This window comes from Labrus mixtus, chromosome 18 (assembly GCF_963584025.1).
Source record: "Labrus mixtus chromosome 18, fLabMix1.1, whole genome shotgun sequence".
Taxonomy (NCBI): Eukaryota; Metazoa; Chordata; class Actinopteri; order Labriformes; family Labridae; genus Labrus; species Labrus mixtus.
The window spans coordinates 22,114,143-22,132,485 of record NC_083629.1 but is presented as its reverse complement, the minus strand read 5'-3'; the positions used below and the strand labels follow the sequence as shown (position 1 = coordinate 22,132,485).

The 18,343-nt window shown below is 41.0% G+C and overlaps 1 protein-coding gene across 1 annotated transcript; it reads right to left on the bottom strand.

Moving 5' to 3' along the window:
- Nucleotides 1-1,863: 1,863 nt before the first annotated feature.
- vgll2b (vestigial-like family member 2b) lies at nucleotides 1,864-7,735 on the bottom strand. The gene is made up of 4 exons (XM_061063137.1): nucleotides 7,365-7,735; nucleotides 6,568-6,916; nucleotides 4,194-4,658; nucleotides 1,864-2,902 (listed from the first exon to the last, which is right to left on the bottom strand). Exons 1-4 carry the CDS (start codon nucleotides 7,449-7,451, stop codon nucleotides 2,859-2,861), a joined length of 945 nt encoding a protein of 314 aa, XP_060919120.1. The 5' UTR covers nucleotides 7,452-7,735; the 3' UTR covers nucleotides 1,864-2,858.
- Between the last annotated feature and the right edge of the window lie 10,608 nt (nucleotides 7,736-18,343).

The following is an 18,343-nucleotide window of genomic DNA, read 5'->3' as shown; positions in this document are numbered from 1 at the left end:
AAACTGCCGTAAGACACTTGGCACAGGAGAGTGAAAGGAACGTCATCCCCGGTGAACTCGTCTAATTTCATTACTCTACATGTTTCCTCAGCTTAGAGCCAATCACATAGTTGGCTGCTCTCTGCAAAGGGGGGGTCACGCATAACAGCCGCTAAATTGTGACAGTGGATCAAACTGGCATACCTTAGCACATAATGTGATTATCGGATCAATAACACAGCGACATTTGGTGCGTAGCTGGGATGGCTGTCCTCCTCTCTGGTTACGCATTGCCGGCATTCACCAGTCATTCCCACTTTATAGGTGACAAAGTGTGAATGCAGGCAGGAATTCAAACGGAAAGCCTTTTGAATAAGACACGTCGCAAAGCGTAATCTTAAACACATCTGGCTCTGTGTGCTACTGCAACACAGCTGCTGTAAATATCTACACGCACAATACGACAGTGTGAATTAGAGGATGATCTAAAAGTGTTTTATTAAGTTTCTGCCTGTAATAGAAACTAACATGACGAGTTGTGAGTAAGTATTATTTGCTCTCTTGCTTAAAGGAAGAATGTGCAACATTTGACACGTAAATATGTAGGACATCATGGCACTGGTGGCGCAGTGGTTAGTGCGCGCGCCCCTTGTATGGAGGCTGTAGACCTCCAAGCGGGCAGCCCAGGTTCGAATCCCAACCTGTGGCTCCTTTCCCGCATGTCATTCCCTACTCTCTCTCTCTCCCTGATTTCCAACTCTATCCACTGTCCTATCTCTCCATTTAAGCCACAAAAAGTCCAAAAATAAATCTTTAAATATGTAGGAAATCGAGTATATCCTCTGTAAATGTCTCTCTGAGTCATGACTGTCTGCAATGAGGGAGAAGCATGAGTCCTGCTGGCCATGTGTTGTTGGAGCCGTATTTACATGGATGGCTCAGTCCCTTGCGTAGAGGCTAGAGCTGTTTTAGTCAAGGACTAGAGAAAAGAAGAATAACATACTCACTGCCTGTTTGAATGTCATGTAGATGTTTTTAGATCACAGTCATTCCGTGTAAAGTTACATACATTGGGAAGCTAAAAGCTAATTAAAGTGTGCTAACTTTAGCATACTAACACAACAATGCAGGACACAGGCAATTGCAGCTTGAGCCAACGACAATTTTGTTCGCTGCTTGTGCTTAAAGGCTTTATATGTGATTTTTCACACTTAAATATAATATAAATCAAGTATCTCCTCTGAAAATAACTCTGTGAGTCATCACTATCTACAATGGGTGTGACACCCGAGTCCCACTGTCTGTGATGTTTTCAGAGTTTTCAGAGTCCTATCTTCAGTTTGTTTACATCGCCAGGACGGCCGGCTGACTCCTCCCCTCGTGTATAAAAGTTGTTTAATTGAGGGACTAGAGAAAAGAAGAATAACATACTGTACTCACTGCTTAACTGTGTTTCTAGATCACGCTCATTTCAGGTAAATTTACATGCAGTGTGAAGATACGAGCATAATAAAGATCGCTAGCATTAGCATGCTAACACAACAATGCAGCACGAGTTGTTTTGGTTTCATGCTGGTGCTCAAGGGCAACATCTGCTGGATTAAAAAATCGCATATAAAGCCTTTAATGGGGCTTAATTATGGTGCATTCTATTTGATAACTCCTTCGTGTGAACACGAGGAGAGAAAGGTTGGAGGTGTGACGCTGGAGGAGAGCGGAGGCTTCAGAATAGTGGCGGTGTGGCCAAACACGACTTTGTTTTGGTTTCATACTGGTGCTCAAGGTGCTCATCTACTGGATCAAAAAGTCCAACATTCTTCCTTTAATGTTTTTTAAATGAGACGAGATTGGATGTCATGTTAATGCAATAATCCAAGGGAGAGATTTAAGAGATGACATACATTACCATAAAAATATTTATTAACATCACAATCTTCTTGGGCACAAAAATGAAAAAAAAAAAAAAAAATGGCACACAGAAGAAAGAAAAATATTATAAAGTCCAATTCAAAACATCCAAGAACGACACAGAGAAATAAGGCAACAAAAATTGGAACACAGTGAAATAAAAGAAAAACAATCTTTGAGTCTGTTCAGAGCAAACAAATGTCTTTGACCTTTTTTTTTTTCTCCTTTCTACTCCCTTCAAACACAACAGAAACTTCACCAGGATCACAAGGTTTTGGCTTCTTCTTCTCTCCCTAGATTACATGTTAATCTCAGAACACTGGCCTAACCAAACACCTTTTAGAAATGCACATACACACCAATAAATAGAACACTTTTATTTCAGAAAACAAAATGATATAATAACAACCAAAAATAAGGGCATCGTGTGGACAGTCACAGAGAGGGAAACCGGCAGAATCGTTGCTCCTGTTTAATCGCTTGCATGTTGCATTTTGTGGAAACGCAGATAAGTGGATGATGATCGAAAGCGACACGGGACATGAGACAGAGATAACCAGGGATATTGGAGGGAATCCCTGCTTGCCGTTGTCCCTCCATATTCCTCCTTCTATCTCGCTCCGTTTTGCTGCTAAAGTCTGTTGTGATCCTGTCTTTCTCGGTCCAAACAGGTCACCGTCGCTCTCCCCCCTCGCCAAGGCGGCACAGAGAGCGGAGGAGAGAGAGAGAACCAGCATAGATTTCTCTCCCTCTCTCCCTCTCTCTGCTTTATCTCCATGGTGCACACACGTCGACCTGGAGCGAGGCTGTGTACTGGCAGGGGGAGAACGTGAAACAGAGAGCAGAAAGGGGGGGTGGAGTGTGTGTTGTGTCAGGGGGGGGGGATAAAGGGACACGCTGCTTCAATAGCGGAGCAGGTCCAGGGACTAATTGGATCTGGTAATGGCTGGTCAATGTGACTGAAGGGCTCGTTAGAACCAGTACAGCTCCTTGCCTTTCTTGTGCTGCTGGAGGCCTGAGAGACAAAAACAGAAAGACGAGGAAACAATGATGAGGACAATGGAGAAACGGCAGAACACAGGTTGTCATGGAGCCTACTTTAGCCAAACATCCTGTTTTTTTTTAGAGGTGGAGAAAGAGAGCCGTGTGTGATGGCGCATTGTGTATATGTGTGTTTGAAGGGGCTTTGGATATACAACATCACAAGTGTGTGCGCGTGTTACCTGGGGATTGTACCATGGAAAGGTTAAAGGTTTGCAGATGTGTTTATTAAGTTCTCTATAGTTTCATAACAGAGAAGGCCGGGGTTCAAATGTTTGCCAAAAGGAGTTTGGATGATTTCAGAATCAGAATCAGAAATACTTTATTAATCCCAGAGGGAAATTCGATCGTTACAGTTGCTCCAAAATATAAAATATAGCAGTAGAAATATAGTAATAAAAATATTAATCAAATAGAATAGGAACGTAAGTAAGATATCAATAATAGGTACAAGAAATAGTTACACGAATCAGAGACAGATGGAATATATACACATTATCAAGATTATTGCACTGTTTGTTTCAATATTGCACTTTTTTATCATGGACATATTATTCATTATTATTATATCGCAGTTTTAATAAATAATGAGTTATGGTGGAGATTACAGTTATTTTTTATTTTTTATTTTTTATTTTTTATTTTTTATTTTTTTTATTTTTTTTATTTTTTTTTTTTCAGGCTGAAATAGTCCAGGGTCAGACGGAGTGTTTGTCACTCAAAGGGAGGAGTTATATGTATTATTCTATTATTGTATTTTTTCTCCCTTTTATTTAACTGATGTAAATATGTTTGATTTTTAACTTCTTGTTATTTTTAATAATTATATTCCTGTTTCCTGTTTTCTTGAGCTGTTGTAACGAAAAAATTTCCCCCATGGGTGATCAATAAAGTTTATCTTTGTCTATTATCTTTAAAGTTTGATTTATTTATGTTATAAACGTCACACTCAAATTGTTTGTAGGGCGGAGTCACCGGCACAACACCCAAAGTTCGGTTAAATTTGGTGCCTTGGTTGGGGGGAAAGCATTTTTAAAAAGAATCGATATCTGCAATAAATAAGCAGACTACTTTTCCTGTGAGAGCCAGATTGTTGCAGTAAATAATCTGGATTAGATTTTTGTTTTATTCTACGTGTTTTTTTTTTTGTTGATTTTTTTACAATTTTCATTGTTGATGATATTTTATACACTGTGAAAAAAAATGAACATTTCTCTTTTCCACACAGCGATTGCAGAAGCCTTGAAATGGTTCAGTGGGTATACCTGCATCCATGTTGAGCGCCAGCGTCTGGCTCACGTCTCCCGGGGGCAGCAGGCCGTGCCAGGAGGCGGTGGGCTCCAGCTTGCTAACTTCATAGTGGCTCTGCAGCGTGGGTAGGTGAGGGGGCCTCACCGCGGGCATCAGCAGGGGCCCGTAGTGGGGCTCCAGAGCCGACGGTGAGTACAGTTCGTGCAGGGGACGCGGAGGCCCGTAGGCTTGGGCCTGAGGGTAACCCCAGCTCTCCGCTGGGTGAGGGTGGGCGTGATGAGGGTGAGCGTGATGAGGATGAGCGTGCGGATGAGGGTGAGCGTGCGGATGCGGCAGACCCGGGTGCAGCCCTGACGCGTACGGGTCCATGGAATAGGAGGGCGCGCTGGTCTCGCAGTGGGAGCGGCTCTGAGGCGAGGAGTAGTTACTATCCCAGAAGGATGGAGGGAAGCTTCGTCGACTGCTGGGTGACGGTGTATCTAACGAGAGAAGGGGAAAGGAGGAAACACTGTGATTAAATTTAAACCAGGGCACAAACTCTTGCACTTCAAGTGTCTAGTGATGCACTTGATTTATAGAAACAAATGGAAAGGCTTGGCGTGGTAAAACGTTGATGTCACTCACATGACTGCTTTCACCCTCTGGCCCAGATATCTTCCCAATTGGATCATACCGTCACACAACAACAACCCTCACCCCCAACAAGACACAGAAATAAACACAGCCATGTTCTGGTGGACGGAGGGAAAGCGAGAGAAGGGCAGGAAGAGAGACGTCCCTATATCCATAGAGTTCTATATAAGGCAGACGCTCTGACCTGGAGGGAGACCAAGGCCTGCAGAGCCTTAAATCTTCACTGTGGTGACATCTCTCACTCTCATGTCAGCCCAGTACTTCTGAAAGTCTCACAAACCTCTCCTACACACACACACACACACACACACACACACACACACACACACACACACACACAGCTCTCGCACCCGCTACTCCTCTCTTCTGTCTCCTGCACCCCCCCCACCTGTTGTTTTCTCTGCTCCCCCACCCCTCTCCTCGCCCTTGACAGAATGTCAGCGGGGCCATTATATGTTTTTAGCAGTATCCTTATATATTTAGATATTCCTCTGAAAAGAGACACCATGCGACAACCTGAGAGGTAGTGTTTCCCTGTGCACCCGATCACACACAGACCACAGCCACACCACGTATATAAATCTGACAGGCAGGCAGGCGGCCGTCTGACTGACTGAGCAACAATTGCGGGGCGAGAGCTGGAAGGAGAGTCAGAGCTGCAGAGCCGCGGAGACGTTTGAAGGGGATACGCCGGCGAGGCTGTGCGCTTACGACGATGTATAAACATAGCATCTGTTGTGAGGCAGGAGGCTTGTGTTAGTGCCGAAATGAAGAAGTAGCGACTGGACTGAGGAACTACCAGCGACAGCAGAGAGAGAGGGAGAGAGTGGAGGCTATACATGGATATCCAAGGGATGTCTTCAGATTGCTTCTAGAAAGAGACTTCTGTCTCTGTAATCGATTTTTAAATGACGCATTTGGATTTTTGCTGCAAAAAAAGAAGTTTGATCCTGACTATCAATAAATGAGTTGGAATGTGCCAAAGCATACCACACAAGATGCCAAAAACGTCAAGCCTGATAATCTGAAGCTGCCTTTGTTCATTTTTGGATTCCCAATTTTTCACAGCAAAACCCTTTTAAAAAAAAGAATCTAACATTACGCAGGTTGCTTGTCCTCTTTCTTTTCTCCATATCTTTTTCTCAAACCAGAGTCAAAGAGGTTCCTTTCTGATACCTAACAGCCCCTGGCTGACCCCTCATGACCTCATGAACTCTTCACTCTGACCTCTCCAGGGACAACAGTGCCAACAAGCAGCTCTTCAATCACGTCACCTGATCACATCACCTGTCTCTGCTGTGTAGTCTGCAGAACTGTCAGCTCACCCTGTGTGGCCTCAAAAAAACAAGCTCGAGTCACCACACAGACAACTGTTGAACCTGAGTTCCCATAAATAAATGGTGATTGTGACACTGCAGGGGTTGGGGAGGATCACAGCGCCGACCTACAATCAGTTAAACTCAAATTTTTACGAGAAATTTTGAATAATTCTATCTTGTTACAGCCAGTTTAACTTGAACAACATTCTGATTTTGAGGTATTCATTTTATAAAAAGGTAATTTCTATAGTTTTACTAATTATAAATGTTGGTTTTCTTTTTATTTGCACCCTTGAAACATGTTTGTATTTAGCATGATGTGTCTCCAATTAAAGGGCACCCTATTCATCACATCCAGGGTCTTTCCACATCCAGGATTATACAAAGCGAACCTCTATTTTGTATGCCGCTTTAACGTATCCACAGTGTAGTATACCTGTGCCCGGTTGGTCTGACGCTCTCCGCTTGCCCTCTCCGTCCATGTAGGTGCTGAGAGCCCTGGAGAAGTGCTCGTCCACCACGCTGCTGATGTCTCCCTGGTAGTATGTGAAGAGGACACAGCGAGAGTTCAGGTACTCTGCCTCTGGGGCCTCCTGCTTCTCCTTGGGGCCTTCCTCCGGCCTCAAAGCTGCGGGCGTGTAGGAGGAAGAAGTAGTAGAAGAGTTGGACGAAGATGAGGAAGTGGAACCTCCTGTTCCTGGGCCCCCAGACATCCCTTCAGGACCCCTGGGAGTGTCCATAAAATCCCGGCAGTGAGGAGAAGTTCTGCTCAGACCTGTGGGAGCCTGAAAGGGGGAGGGGGGCGGGGGGAGCAGGGATAGGGTTATGACAGGTGCTGTAGAGGACAGTTCTAGAGCTGTCTTTGAGACATTTTGACATAATGTTTTTCTTTGTGTGTGGCCGGGCTGGTATGTGTGAGCAAGTGAGCTAGTGTGCGTAAAGATAAGGTTTTTTTTGTAGCGCGACTTCAGCGTCTATTAAGACACAACAAACATTTTCAAATACACACATTAGTAGAGACTAAATCTATACAATTTTCTAAATGTTCACATGCAGCTAGTTATACTTTCTAAAGATGTTTCCTTCCGGTGGTTTGCTTTTACGCACAAGCTGCTTGAACTAGCCAAATTGACAACTTGCAGTTGAACCCCATCACCACTTACGCCATTAAAATTGCATAAACATATTTTGATATATCACGGTGACACTGAAAAAAATGTTCTCACTTCCTACCTGTAAGCTATTGATAAAAGCAGGAGCAGTCGGTGCGTACGGTGCGTAATGTCCATAGGCTGGGTACATAACATCCAAACAGCTCATGGTAAATGAGCGGTGTCTTCACTGTTCTCTGAAAACCGACCTTGCTGACAGAGAGAGTGACAACATTCCGGGTTTTTTTTTTTTTTTTTTTTTTTTTTCTGATGAAGAGAAGCGTATACTCGGTGGTCGCTGATCAGTGTGAGAAAGCAACCTCCAGACTCGACATAGTCGCACCGAAGAAGAAGAAGAGCGCACCGTTCTATTCCATGTGTGCGCCAAAGCAGCTGCAGCAGCAAAATGTGGTGAGGTTTATTGGAGTGAAGCACGAGTGTGTCCTGTCCTGTACATCTCTGTGTCAACCCCTCCCACCTTTACCAGCCCCCCCATGCCCCGCACATCACCACCACCAACGCTCCCACTACGGACTGAGGATTGGACGCATGCATAGGGATTGTTTCCTTTAATGTAAAAAACGTCTTAATGAAGAATATGACTGTTGTCAAAGGTATAAGAGTAAATCAATTTAAAAGTATGAGATTATACATTTTTATTCCAAAACAAAACAGGAAAAGGTATTGTCTAGCAAAACTGGAGACAACCTGTGACTAATCATGGCTCCACAACATCTTAATCCTGAATGTGATCCAGTAACAAAAATAGATTAGTATGAAGTCACGGAGCTTTATAGCCGCCCTCACAACAATGAACACATAATAAATGCTGCTTTTTATTTCTTTCCGGGTACTGCAGATCCTTGAAAACTTTGTGCTCAGTCCAAGCTGAAAGTGTATCCACGCTCTTAAAACAGCCGTGGGTTGCCAAGTAAACCCTCAAGTCATCTGAAGTATTTAGTGTGTTCCCAGAATGACACATAGGTGTCAACTATAGGTTGCATACACTGGTCATACCAACACAGAGGAGAAAGGGACTCTGCACAAATCTATGACAAATTATCACCTTTCAGCAGTGCAAACAAAAAGATATTTTCACATGCACACAGAAAACGTCACAGGTGACAATCACAAACGCAGGTGAAGAGACAGAATCTGACGTGCACTCATGAAGAAAACCACACCAAAAAAAAAGCATCTTGAAGTCATCGAAGTGGAAAAGCAAAAAAAAAAGTTGGACGCATTCTAAAGAAAGGTGCAGTTGATTTCTCTTGTTTTAAGGGCTTACAGGTGCCTAATGTTTAGGCATGCCAGTCTTTTTGACAGGCACTTGCCTGTTTGCCTGGGAGAATAGTGTGGAAAATTTGCAGAATTCCATGGACGAGTGTCAGATGAGGTGGAATGTCTCTGATGTATGCGAGTGGACGAGCTCCTCGGGAAGTTGCATCGTCCCTCTGCTTGCGTTCCCGAGATGGAGAACATGACCAACATGTCGCTCCGCATACATCACACATGGTATGAATAACTAGGAGCAGGTTATTGCCATGCTAATGAATCGAACATGCTCTTAAATAGCAGGGGGATGAGGACGACATGCAGCAGCAGCGGTTCTCACTTTGAGCTTGCCTTGCATCAGTGTTTTGATAAATTGCTTCTACAGCATAGTGTTGCAATGTAATACAGTAAAATGCACTGTATTGTGTTGCATATAACCTCAGTGGGACATTAACAGAGAGTCACTATCTAATACTCAATAATCTGCCTGAATATACTCTGCAAAAAAAAGCTTATTCTTACTATTATAGTGCAGCTAATCAGTCCATTTCCTCTGCTGCATGATTTGCAATATGGGTTATTTGATCTATATCCGTGCAGTGTAATGCCATGGAGTCATTGGGAAAGAGAGTGATGCAATGGTAGAGAGCTCACTGTTACACCAGCGTGATCAACAGCTGCAGCTGACGGAAGGGTATGGAGGCCACTATTAGTATTAATGGCCATGACTAAATATCTCTCTGTGTCTCTCTTTCTGTCTCCCCCCCTCCCTCTAGCAAGTCTTCCCTAGTGATACACTATTTTTTTTTTTTTTTTTTAATCGTACAGTGTTCCCCCACTGGAACAGCCACCAATGACTGTCTGTGTGTTTTATAGACACAGGTCGAAACACTTGACCTCAACCGACTAAACTGGGAAGAAAGCAACCAGCTTGCACGGTCTTAAACTTAGTTATAGTCTTTACATTTGAGTTCATCAATAACACAGAGCCGTGCATGCTCAAATCTTTGCACAGGAGGAACAGTATGTGCAGGAGTCTACAGTTGCCCGTGTGTGTGTATGTCCTGAGCAAAACCGTGTGTGTGTCTACATTTACGTGTATATGCTGAAAATAAACACAGGTTACATCACTCCTTGTGACCCTGCACCACAACAAGGCCCCGCCTCTACTTAAGAGAGGTCTGACCGGACCAAGTCTCTGATTGGCTGAGATGTTGCAGGGCCAGTTGAGGTAGTAATGGCAACCTGGTTTTATTTAGAGCGCTATTCTCATTGCGACACCGCCATTAATAGTTTATACTCGATGCCTCTGTTCACTAAAGAAATTAGGAAAAATATAGATATTAGAAATATTAGAAAAAGTATATTAACGTCAAAAACAAAAAAATCCTGTGTGTGAATAAATACATCAGGACAGTTTAAAGCTTCTGGTGGTGACCTGTAAAATAGAGCATGCAGAGATATGAACCTGAAACCATATAGGCCACCTCCTGAAACAACAAGGCCTTTATTAAGGTCCCAGTCTGGCTCGGTCCCAAGGGGGTAGGACCTCAGGATTCCACTGTTGTTTATATGCCTCAGTGTGTATGTGTCTGTGTGTGTGTGTCTGTGTGTGTATATGTCAAAGACAGAGATGTACAGCTGCCCCGTTGTCCAGTTCCACACAAACTCATCTCAGCTGTTCAAAATCATCACTGAGTGTCATCAGAAACACACACACACACACACACGCACACACACTCTACACAAAGGGCCACATATGGACAGGTTTGGCTCATTCATCCTTCTACACAAATGTTGGTAATAAATCCTCTGGGATAGAATGTGCAAGTGTGCAGCTATTTTCTCCCTAAAACAACTTGTGTATTGTCCACGCAGACCACCAGCACCCAGGATACCAGACCTTCAAGTGTTAGAGTCAGTTAAATAAACCTAAAGAACTTTAAGGATCAGAGTTTTTTAAAGCATTCTTTAGAAGTCATGAACACTTTATGTTTATCTACATACACTTTACAGAGTACTTTGATTAATAGGGTCTCTTGTCAGTTTCAGTTCAAGGCAGCAGAGCTTTAAAAACCACTTTGATGGAACATGAGACCAAATTGGAATCACAGAATACCAGTACATGTTTCTGCTGTTAAATTAGCAGATGTGCATTTAATTGTAAGGAAAAAACTGGGGTTATCCGTATTGAAATCATTTTGGTTTTGACTTAAATGCAACATTATAGTTCAGTTTTTTGCTGCAGTTTTCATTTTCTGGCTGTGGATTAGTGGTAGAGTGGGTCGTCTCTCAACTGGGTTCGATCACCAGCTCCTGCAGACATACATTGATGTGTCCTTGGGCAAGACACTTAACCTAGATTGCTCCCACTACTGCGTCAGCAGCAAAGTGAATGTTTATGAATTCAAAGGTCAAAGGTTAGATGCATCTTTATTGTCCCCACAGCTAAATTTGTTTGCAGCCGGAAACATACAATATATAAGCAACACTGAGAAATACTCCAAATAAGAATAGGTGCATAAATACATAAAACATGAATTGGATTAGTTAATACTTTACATAACAGCCTCTTCTTTCAGTGTGTGAATGTTTAGGTGTGACCTCAAGTCCATTTATCATCTTAAAATACCTCTTAAATTATGATTTAAAAAATACATCAATATCGTCATCGAAATCTTGTCAAATTGGAGGGCCTATATTGCCTAGCTGTTCGATGTGTCCCATGTGTGAAGGCTGTAGTCCTCCAGGCAGGTGACCCTGGTTAGAGTCCAATCTGTGGCTCCTTTCTCTCCATTCCCCCCCCCCCCCCCCCCATCTCTCTCTCTCTCTCTATCTCTCTCCCTGATTACCAACTTCTAACCAATGTCTCTCAAATAAAGGCATTGAAAGCCTGAAAAATAATCTTTGAAAAAATCTTGTCAAAGCACATTACCAGTCTTAGTATAGAGATGTTCAACAATGTCTGTATCACCCTGCCCTTGGTAATTATTTTGTAACCATGTGTTTGCATTTGACATTACTGCTTGATCAAGCAAGTTTTTGTTCCAGGAGACGTTCTTTTTATTATTATTATTATTATGGTTTGTAATGAATTGGCTCAACTGTGAAAAAACTATGGATGTTACAACAAGAGACTCATGTTGTTATCTCAAGAAAATGTGCTTTATCTTGAGATAAGAAAACAACAGGTCATTCCACTTATTGCTTACAATGTGATCAGGAGGGGCTTCTTGCCAATTATAACCACTGTTTTAAGATTAAAATCACAGATCATGTTGTACCCATTACTGATCATCTGACTGTAAATCAATACTCGAGGCTGATATCAGGTGTGATCAAATGAACCAGAACATGTTCCATCCATCCATCCATCCAACATCTTTACCGCTTATTCCATTCAGGGTTGCGTGGGTGCTGGAGACGCTCCCAGCTGTCATTGTCGAGAGGCAGGGTTACAACCTGGACTGTTCACCAGTCAATCACAGGGCTGACATACAGAGACAGACTACCAACCACACTCACAGTCACACCTACGGGCAATTTAGAGTCACTGATTAACCTAACGAGCATGTCTTTGGACTGTGGGAGGAAGCCGGAGTACCCGGAGAGAACACACACATGCACGGGGAGAACATGCAGACTCCACACATAGAGAGGTCCTGTCCAACTGGGATTTCAAACCAAGAACCTCCTCGCTGTGAGGCAGCAGTGCTAACCACAGTGCAGCCCCAGAACTTGTTGCGTTCAATTTTTTTTTTCAATATATATAAATCCACCCTTTAACTCAACAAATCCAGCGTTATCTGAAGATAGTTTAACTTAACAGGTAAAAACACTCAATGTCCACTGTTCCTGAATGCTAACCATTTGAAAAATGAATTAACAGCATCCTCTAAGAGGCTGACAAGTGCTACATACCTAACATCCTATCAGTGGGGGAATCCTGCCGCCACACTGCCACCGGGGTCACCAGAGTTATGCACACCCAATCACAAATTCACACGCTCGCATACAAATGCACAGAGAAATGAGAGCGAAAGAAACGTGTTTAAACGGACCAAAGACGCAGAAAAAGAAACACAAATCTGGGCATGTTGGTCTGCCACCTTCCTGCATCACATTCCTGCCTCAGTGTGCCAGAGGGGGGGGGGGGGGGGGGGGGTTGTGGCTACATGGGCACTATGGTGGAGGGAAAGAGATACGGAGGTGCAGAATCACAAATTTGGCGTGTCACATGGTCAAACAGAGAAGATTTACGACTGATCGGGTTCCACATCGGCAACATGGTGTTGTGGCTTCAGAATGCTAGGTATGGGAGTGAGATCAGACTCCGGCTTTAGTTTGCACACCCTTTCTGGCAACTGCAGTCGGAGTGACTGACTGAAGATGGCAGTGTTATCGAGGGCTTGGCGTTGGGACATGTGGTTGTCAAGTCTGTTAACATCTTACTGGTTGCAAAGATTTACATTCCACTGAACATGCAACCTTGATGTTGATGTTTTTTTCCCAAAAAATGTGGAAAAAAAAGATGCAGAAGAAGACATGCCAAAAAAAAGAGGCAGGTTTGTCATGAAAACAAAAAGACATGTAAAAACTTAACATTAAAAGAAAAACACGATACAGGTATGCAGAAACCTGAACCTGCTAATTAAAAAAAAAAAAAAAAAACAAGCCCCTCTTTTCATTTTTATTTCTCCGTCTACAGTCAGGATCTTTGATTTACTCACCGGTGACATCATGGAGACCACAGCTATTTTTATTGACTGGTAAATGGCCAGCTCTGCTCCAATGCTATGCCACCTGTCCAATCCACAGCAGTCAACAATCCTCTGGGAAGGGAAAAAAAAAAAAAAAACATCCAAAAAACGATTGAGAGTTGAAAGGCAGAATATGATACACGGCATGCCATGCTACTGTCCTGCGCATGTTTCACGGGTCAAATGTCTTGTCACTGCTACTGGTTTCATCCCCTGTTTGTCTGTGTTATTCTTACACTGAGTACACGTCGCTCTGTCCTCAGCTGCTACTTCGACGCACAGCTACTCATAGAAATGCATTTTTTGTGTTTCACTTGGAAAAAGTTTGCAAAAAATTTAAAAACAAATGTCCTGCCTGAGGAAGACGTTTGGTTCCCTCAACCCCCCATAGGGGTGACACGTGTGTAGCCTATGACTCCAAGGGTGATGTTATTCCTGTCAATGTGTTTCTTTTGGTGCCATTTAGTCACAAGCCATCTGACCAACCTTTGGCCCTAAAAAATAAGTAGTAGCTTGGAAGGCTGTGCATGATGTCGACTTTAAGTAGAAAAGTAACTAATGGGAGACATAAACTGGTTCTGGAAATATGAACGTTTCAGACTATAGGTAGTATTTGCTCATCTGCAGCCGCCATGCTGGAAATCCTGTCTCAGCCTAACCTTCAGTCAACCAAACGACAGGCTTAGAGCTGGAGCTGAGGCGGGTTTTAAGCCCACCTGTCAATCATGTCTGCTTCGCGTCTAACTATGGATAACACGTATCGTTCATAAAACCAAAACGGATGCGTTATAAAAAAAACTCATCCCCCATACAGTGTGAGCCCATGATGACAATAACTAATCAGACCTATTTCGTTTTTTTGTACCAGGATGTAAACATGTTCATTTCTGCTGTAAAAAAAAAAAAAAAAGGCTTTTGTGAATGTGGTGTGTATGTGACTTCTGGTGCTTTTGCAGCCAGCCTCTAGTGGACACTTGACGAACTGCAGGATTTTGCACTTCTGCTTTGGCTTCATTTTTCAACACCGGAGGATGCTGCTTGGGTTAAATTCACCTCCCTGTTTGGGACATAGCAACAAAAATTAACAAGATATTGTCTTGAGATAAAATCTGTTAGGAATTTGTGCTATAGAATAGAATAGAATAGAATAGAATTACTTTATTGATCCCAAACTGGGAAATTGTGGCGTTACAGCAGCAGGTTGTCCAAACACACAATATTAGCAAAAAAACACAATATTAGCAAATCTAAGCACAATATAATATTAAATACAAAGTAAATAAGCACTAAAAATATCAAAACTAAGAATGGGAATATATACAACCAGGATTTAACTAAACATTACTAGTCTTCTATACAAATAAAGATTGATTGATTGAGAGTGTATGACCCAGAAATATGGTTAGATTCAGTGCTTGTTCTGCTCCATTGTGACCCATAGCTCAGTCTGCAGGGATTTGGGTTGGGAATTGGAGGGTTGCAAGTCCCCGTGCAGTCCAAATTTGGAAATTGGTCTGGTAGCTGGAGAGATGCCAGTTCACTTCCTGAGCACTGCTGAGGTGCACCTGAGCAAGGCACCAACCCTCAGTAGCGCTCGCTGTGGGCATCCCCCTCACTCTGACATCTCTCCATTTAATGCATGTCTAAGATCCTGTTTGTGCGTGTGTGTGTGTGTATTTCGACTCGATGTGTGTGTAGCATGTCCAACAACAAAGTGTGAAATAACATTTCCCCTCGCGGTATTAATAAAGTATATCTTCTTCTGGGTTTTTGTTTAACCCAGCAGTCTTCTGAGTGTGAGTTGATTATAAAAAAAAGGAAACATAGGTCAAATTCAAGTCATTCATAGATCATTGGTTTTATTTTTTTTAAACAAAAATTAAAACATAAAAGCATTGTTTGCTTACAGAACCCTCTTATGAGTCTGATGTATTCTGTTTGTGAGGCTCTTTGAATGAGCAGGTATACGCTTGGTGAAAAGGCTATTTATATTGAGAAACACCTAATTAGTGTTGAAATGAGCTCAGGCAGACGCCAAACAAAAGGGCACCTCACAAATAAGAAGGTTTTGTAAACCAATGGTTAAGCATCCTTGAACGGATCTGCTGATTCAATTTATTTTTATGTAAAATAAAAGTGAGTAGCGTAGCTTTTAGTGCAGATTCAATGGAAGACAAACAGAGGCCTACTGCTGAATGGATATGTGTGATAATTGACACCCACACAGACGCTTTTGACCTCACAGCTTTACTTACATCACTAACTCATGACTGTGATGAGGAGTCCCCCTTGTGGCAGGGGAATGTATCAGCAAGTATGGTCTCATTTCAGAGAAGGGTCCTGAAAAAGAATGGAGCTCGTTATTCTTTGAAGTGACGCTAGTGGGTGATAGAGGGGTTTAAAAAGGGAGCAAACGAAAGGCTGTTTAACACAACTGTTCTTTAAACGATGGTAAACGTCTCTGGATACAGATAAAAAATACTTTGAGATACCTTTAGATATTAGGCTTTGAAAAACAAAATGTTAACTATTCAATCAAAATGACCGAATCCCATTAAAAGATAACTTATATAGAAGATATAAAGCTTCTAATAATAGCCGGGCTTTTATATATTTGACCCTGCCTTTATTTGGGACATGCGTCAATACGAGATGGGCCTTTTTTTTGAGTAACTTGAGTGTCTACCCATCCAGTCCTTTGTCAATGTTAATGCAATGGACAGGAATCCAGACTCTCTAAGTAGCCAATTAGGAAGAAAGTTAATCATAATAACAGCGTAATTAATCAATCATAATAACAATGGCCACAGAACTGTGTTGTTATCTGCAAAAAATCTCAAGATCTGGATGTAATTTATCTCAAGACGTGTTACAGTTAATTTGACAAAGCATGATGATTTATTTGATATGGGGTTTTTAATTTAAAAAAAATGTTTACATGTTTAAAGATCACTGTGATGACTGTTACTGTCTTAAGGCTGATGCATGAATTATCACAAATTTTTCTGTGGTTCAAACTTAAACCAACAACAACATTTATCTTAAAGTCATCTGCTGGCAATGGCCCTCCTGGTCACCGATAATGAATAGGAAATAGCATTTTCTCATTATTAAGACTTTGTAAAAATTAAAAAAATAGTAATACAATGAATTAAATTCTAATCCAGTTTCTTGTAGAAATTAAAACAAGGCTTTATAATTAATTTCCTCGACATTAAAATAAATTTTTAAGACTCATTATTACAGCCCCACATTTCCTCAGCTGCTCATTTACCTTGTACTACTGTTTTTTGAGCTTGTCCACAATCACAAAAACCTGACTGATGTTTTCATATTAAGTGCTTGTGTAGGAGCCATTTTATGTTTATTGTTGGCATGTCATATACTGTAATTATAGATTTATCTTGATATATTATTTTCAACACTAGAGACACTGAATGCACAGGGATGTGTGTGGATATGTAGAGGCATAGGTGACAGGAAGGGGACGGTAGGGGGAGCACATTTCACAGTTCTCACCAGACAGGAATTCATGGTTCAGACCAGCACTCAGACAAGCAACAGGTATTCTACGTTTTCACTGGAAATTGTATGTTTTGTTCTCATATCCGCATCAATTTACTTCAATAAACCTTCAACTCAACTATAATTACTGCTGGAAAATCATTGTTTGCATGTGCGTAAGACTTCACCCCTACCTGTGTATTAATGGCAATAAATTGGACTAGTGGAAAAATTGGAAAATTGCAATTACACCCTGTGTGTCTAAGTCCTGTTATGATCGTTTACTCTTTCCTATTGTTTTAATTTTCTCCCACTTTTTGTTAAACTTAATAAAGATGACGTTGTGTGTATTATGTGTTGTCTATATTCATTCATTTGTAAGGCCTTTTTATATGAGGGACAAAAAATTACTAAAGTATAAATAAATAAATACATCAATGAAAAAATAATAAATACACTTTGTTAATATAAAAGGCTATTTATATATTTTTACTTGTATTTATTAATTTATCAGCGTATTTCTACAGTTATATATGTATCAATGCATACATTTCCACTTTAATTGAGTTATTAATTTATTTCCATATTTTTACATTTACACATCTATTTATTTCTGTGTCCAGGTCGTAAGAGGAAAAGTATATGTGTAAATTTGCTTCTGTCTGTTTTTCAAAATTGACCAATCCTACTTCAGTAATGTTAGGACGGCCCACTTAATTTACATATTTACTTTTCCTTGTATAACATGGACACAGAAATACATAAATAAATATATTTATTTATATATACATTTTTATATGAATTGTTGCATTTATTTATATATATATATTTATTGATGCATTTATTTAATTATTTATACATTATTGTATGCATTTCTACCAACATTTATTTATTTATTTATTTATACCAGGGGTCTCCAACCTTTTTTCATCTGAGAGCTACTTTCAAAAAGTGAAAGTGGCCAAGGGCTACTTGCATCAAATCGCTTGCATTTATTTACATAGCTCAGCTGAATTAAGCTACTGTTTGTACATGTGTGAAATTGCAATAAGCCAATGCTTATCAATAATCTTAAATTCACATCAATGTCCAAGAAAACATTAGTACTTCATACTTTTTATGGGCCAAATATATGAATAGTGGGAAGAGGTGCATTTACCGTCGTCAGATTTTTATTTTTATTTTTAACACAGTCGGTCAACCTATAGGCGAGCTACTGAAAATCTGGGGACCAGTAGCTCGGGAGCTACCTGTTGGAGACCCCTGATTTATACTTTAGTCATTCTTTGTCCCTCATATTTTTACATACTTCAGTAATGTTAGGACGACCCACTTAATTTACATATTTACTTTTCCTTGTATAACATGGACACAGAAATACATAAATAAATATATTAATATATTTATTTATATATACATTTTTGTATGAATTGTTGCATTTATTTATATATATATTTATTGATGCATTTATTTAATTATTTATACATTATTGTATGCATTTCTCCCAACATTTATTTATTTA

What these genes read in the sequence shown, in the direction of transcription:
- vgll2b (XM_061063137.1), bottom strand. Translation starts at nt 7,451, where the DNA reads ATGAGCTGTTTGGATGTTATGTACCCAGCCTATGGACATTACGCACCG. An exon ending in CTTTTATCAATAGCTTACAG is followed by an intron (nt 6,917 to 7,364) that starts GTAGGAAGTGAG and finishes TCCCCCTTTCAG; the next exon opens with GCTCCCACAGGTCTGAGCAG. An exon ending in GTCAGACCAACCGGGCACAG is followed by an intron (nt 4,659 to 6,567) that starts GTATACTACACT and finishes TTCTCTCGTTAG; the next exon opens with ATACACCGTCACCCAGCAGT.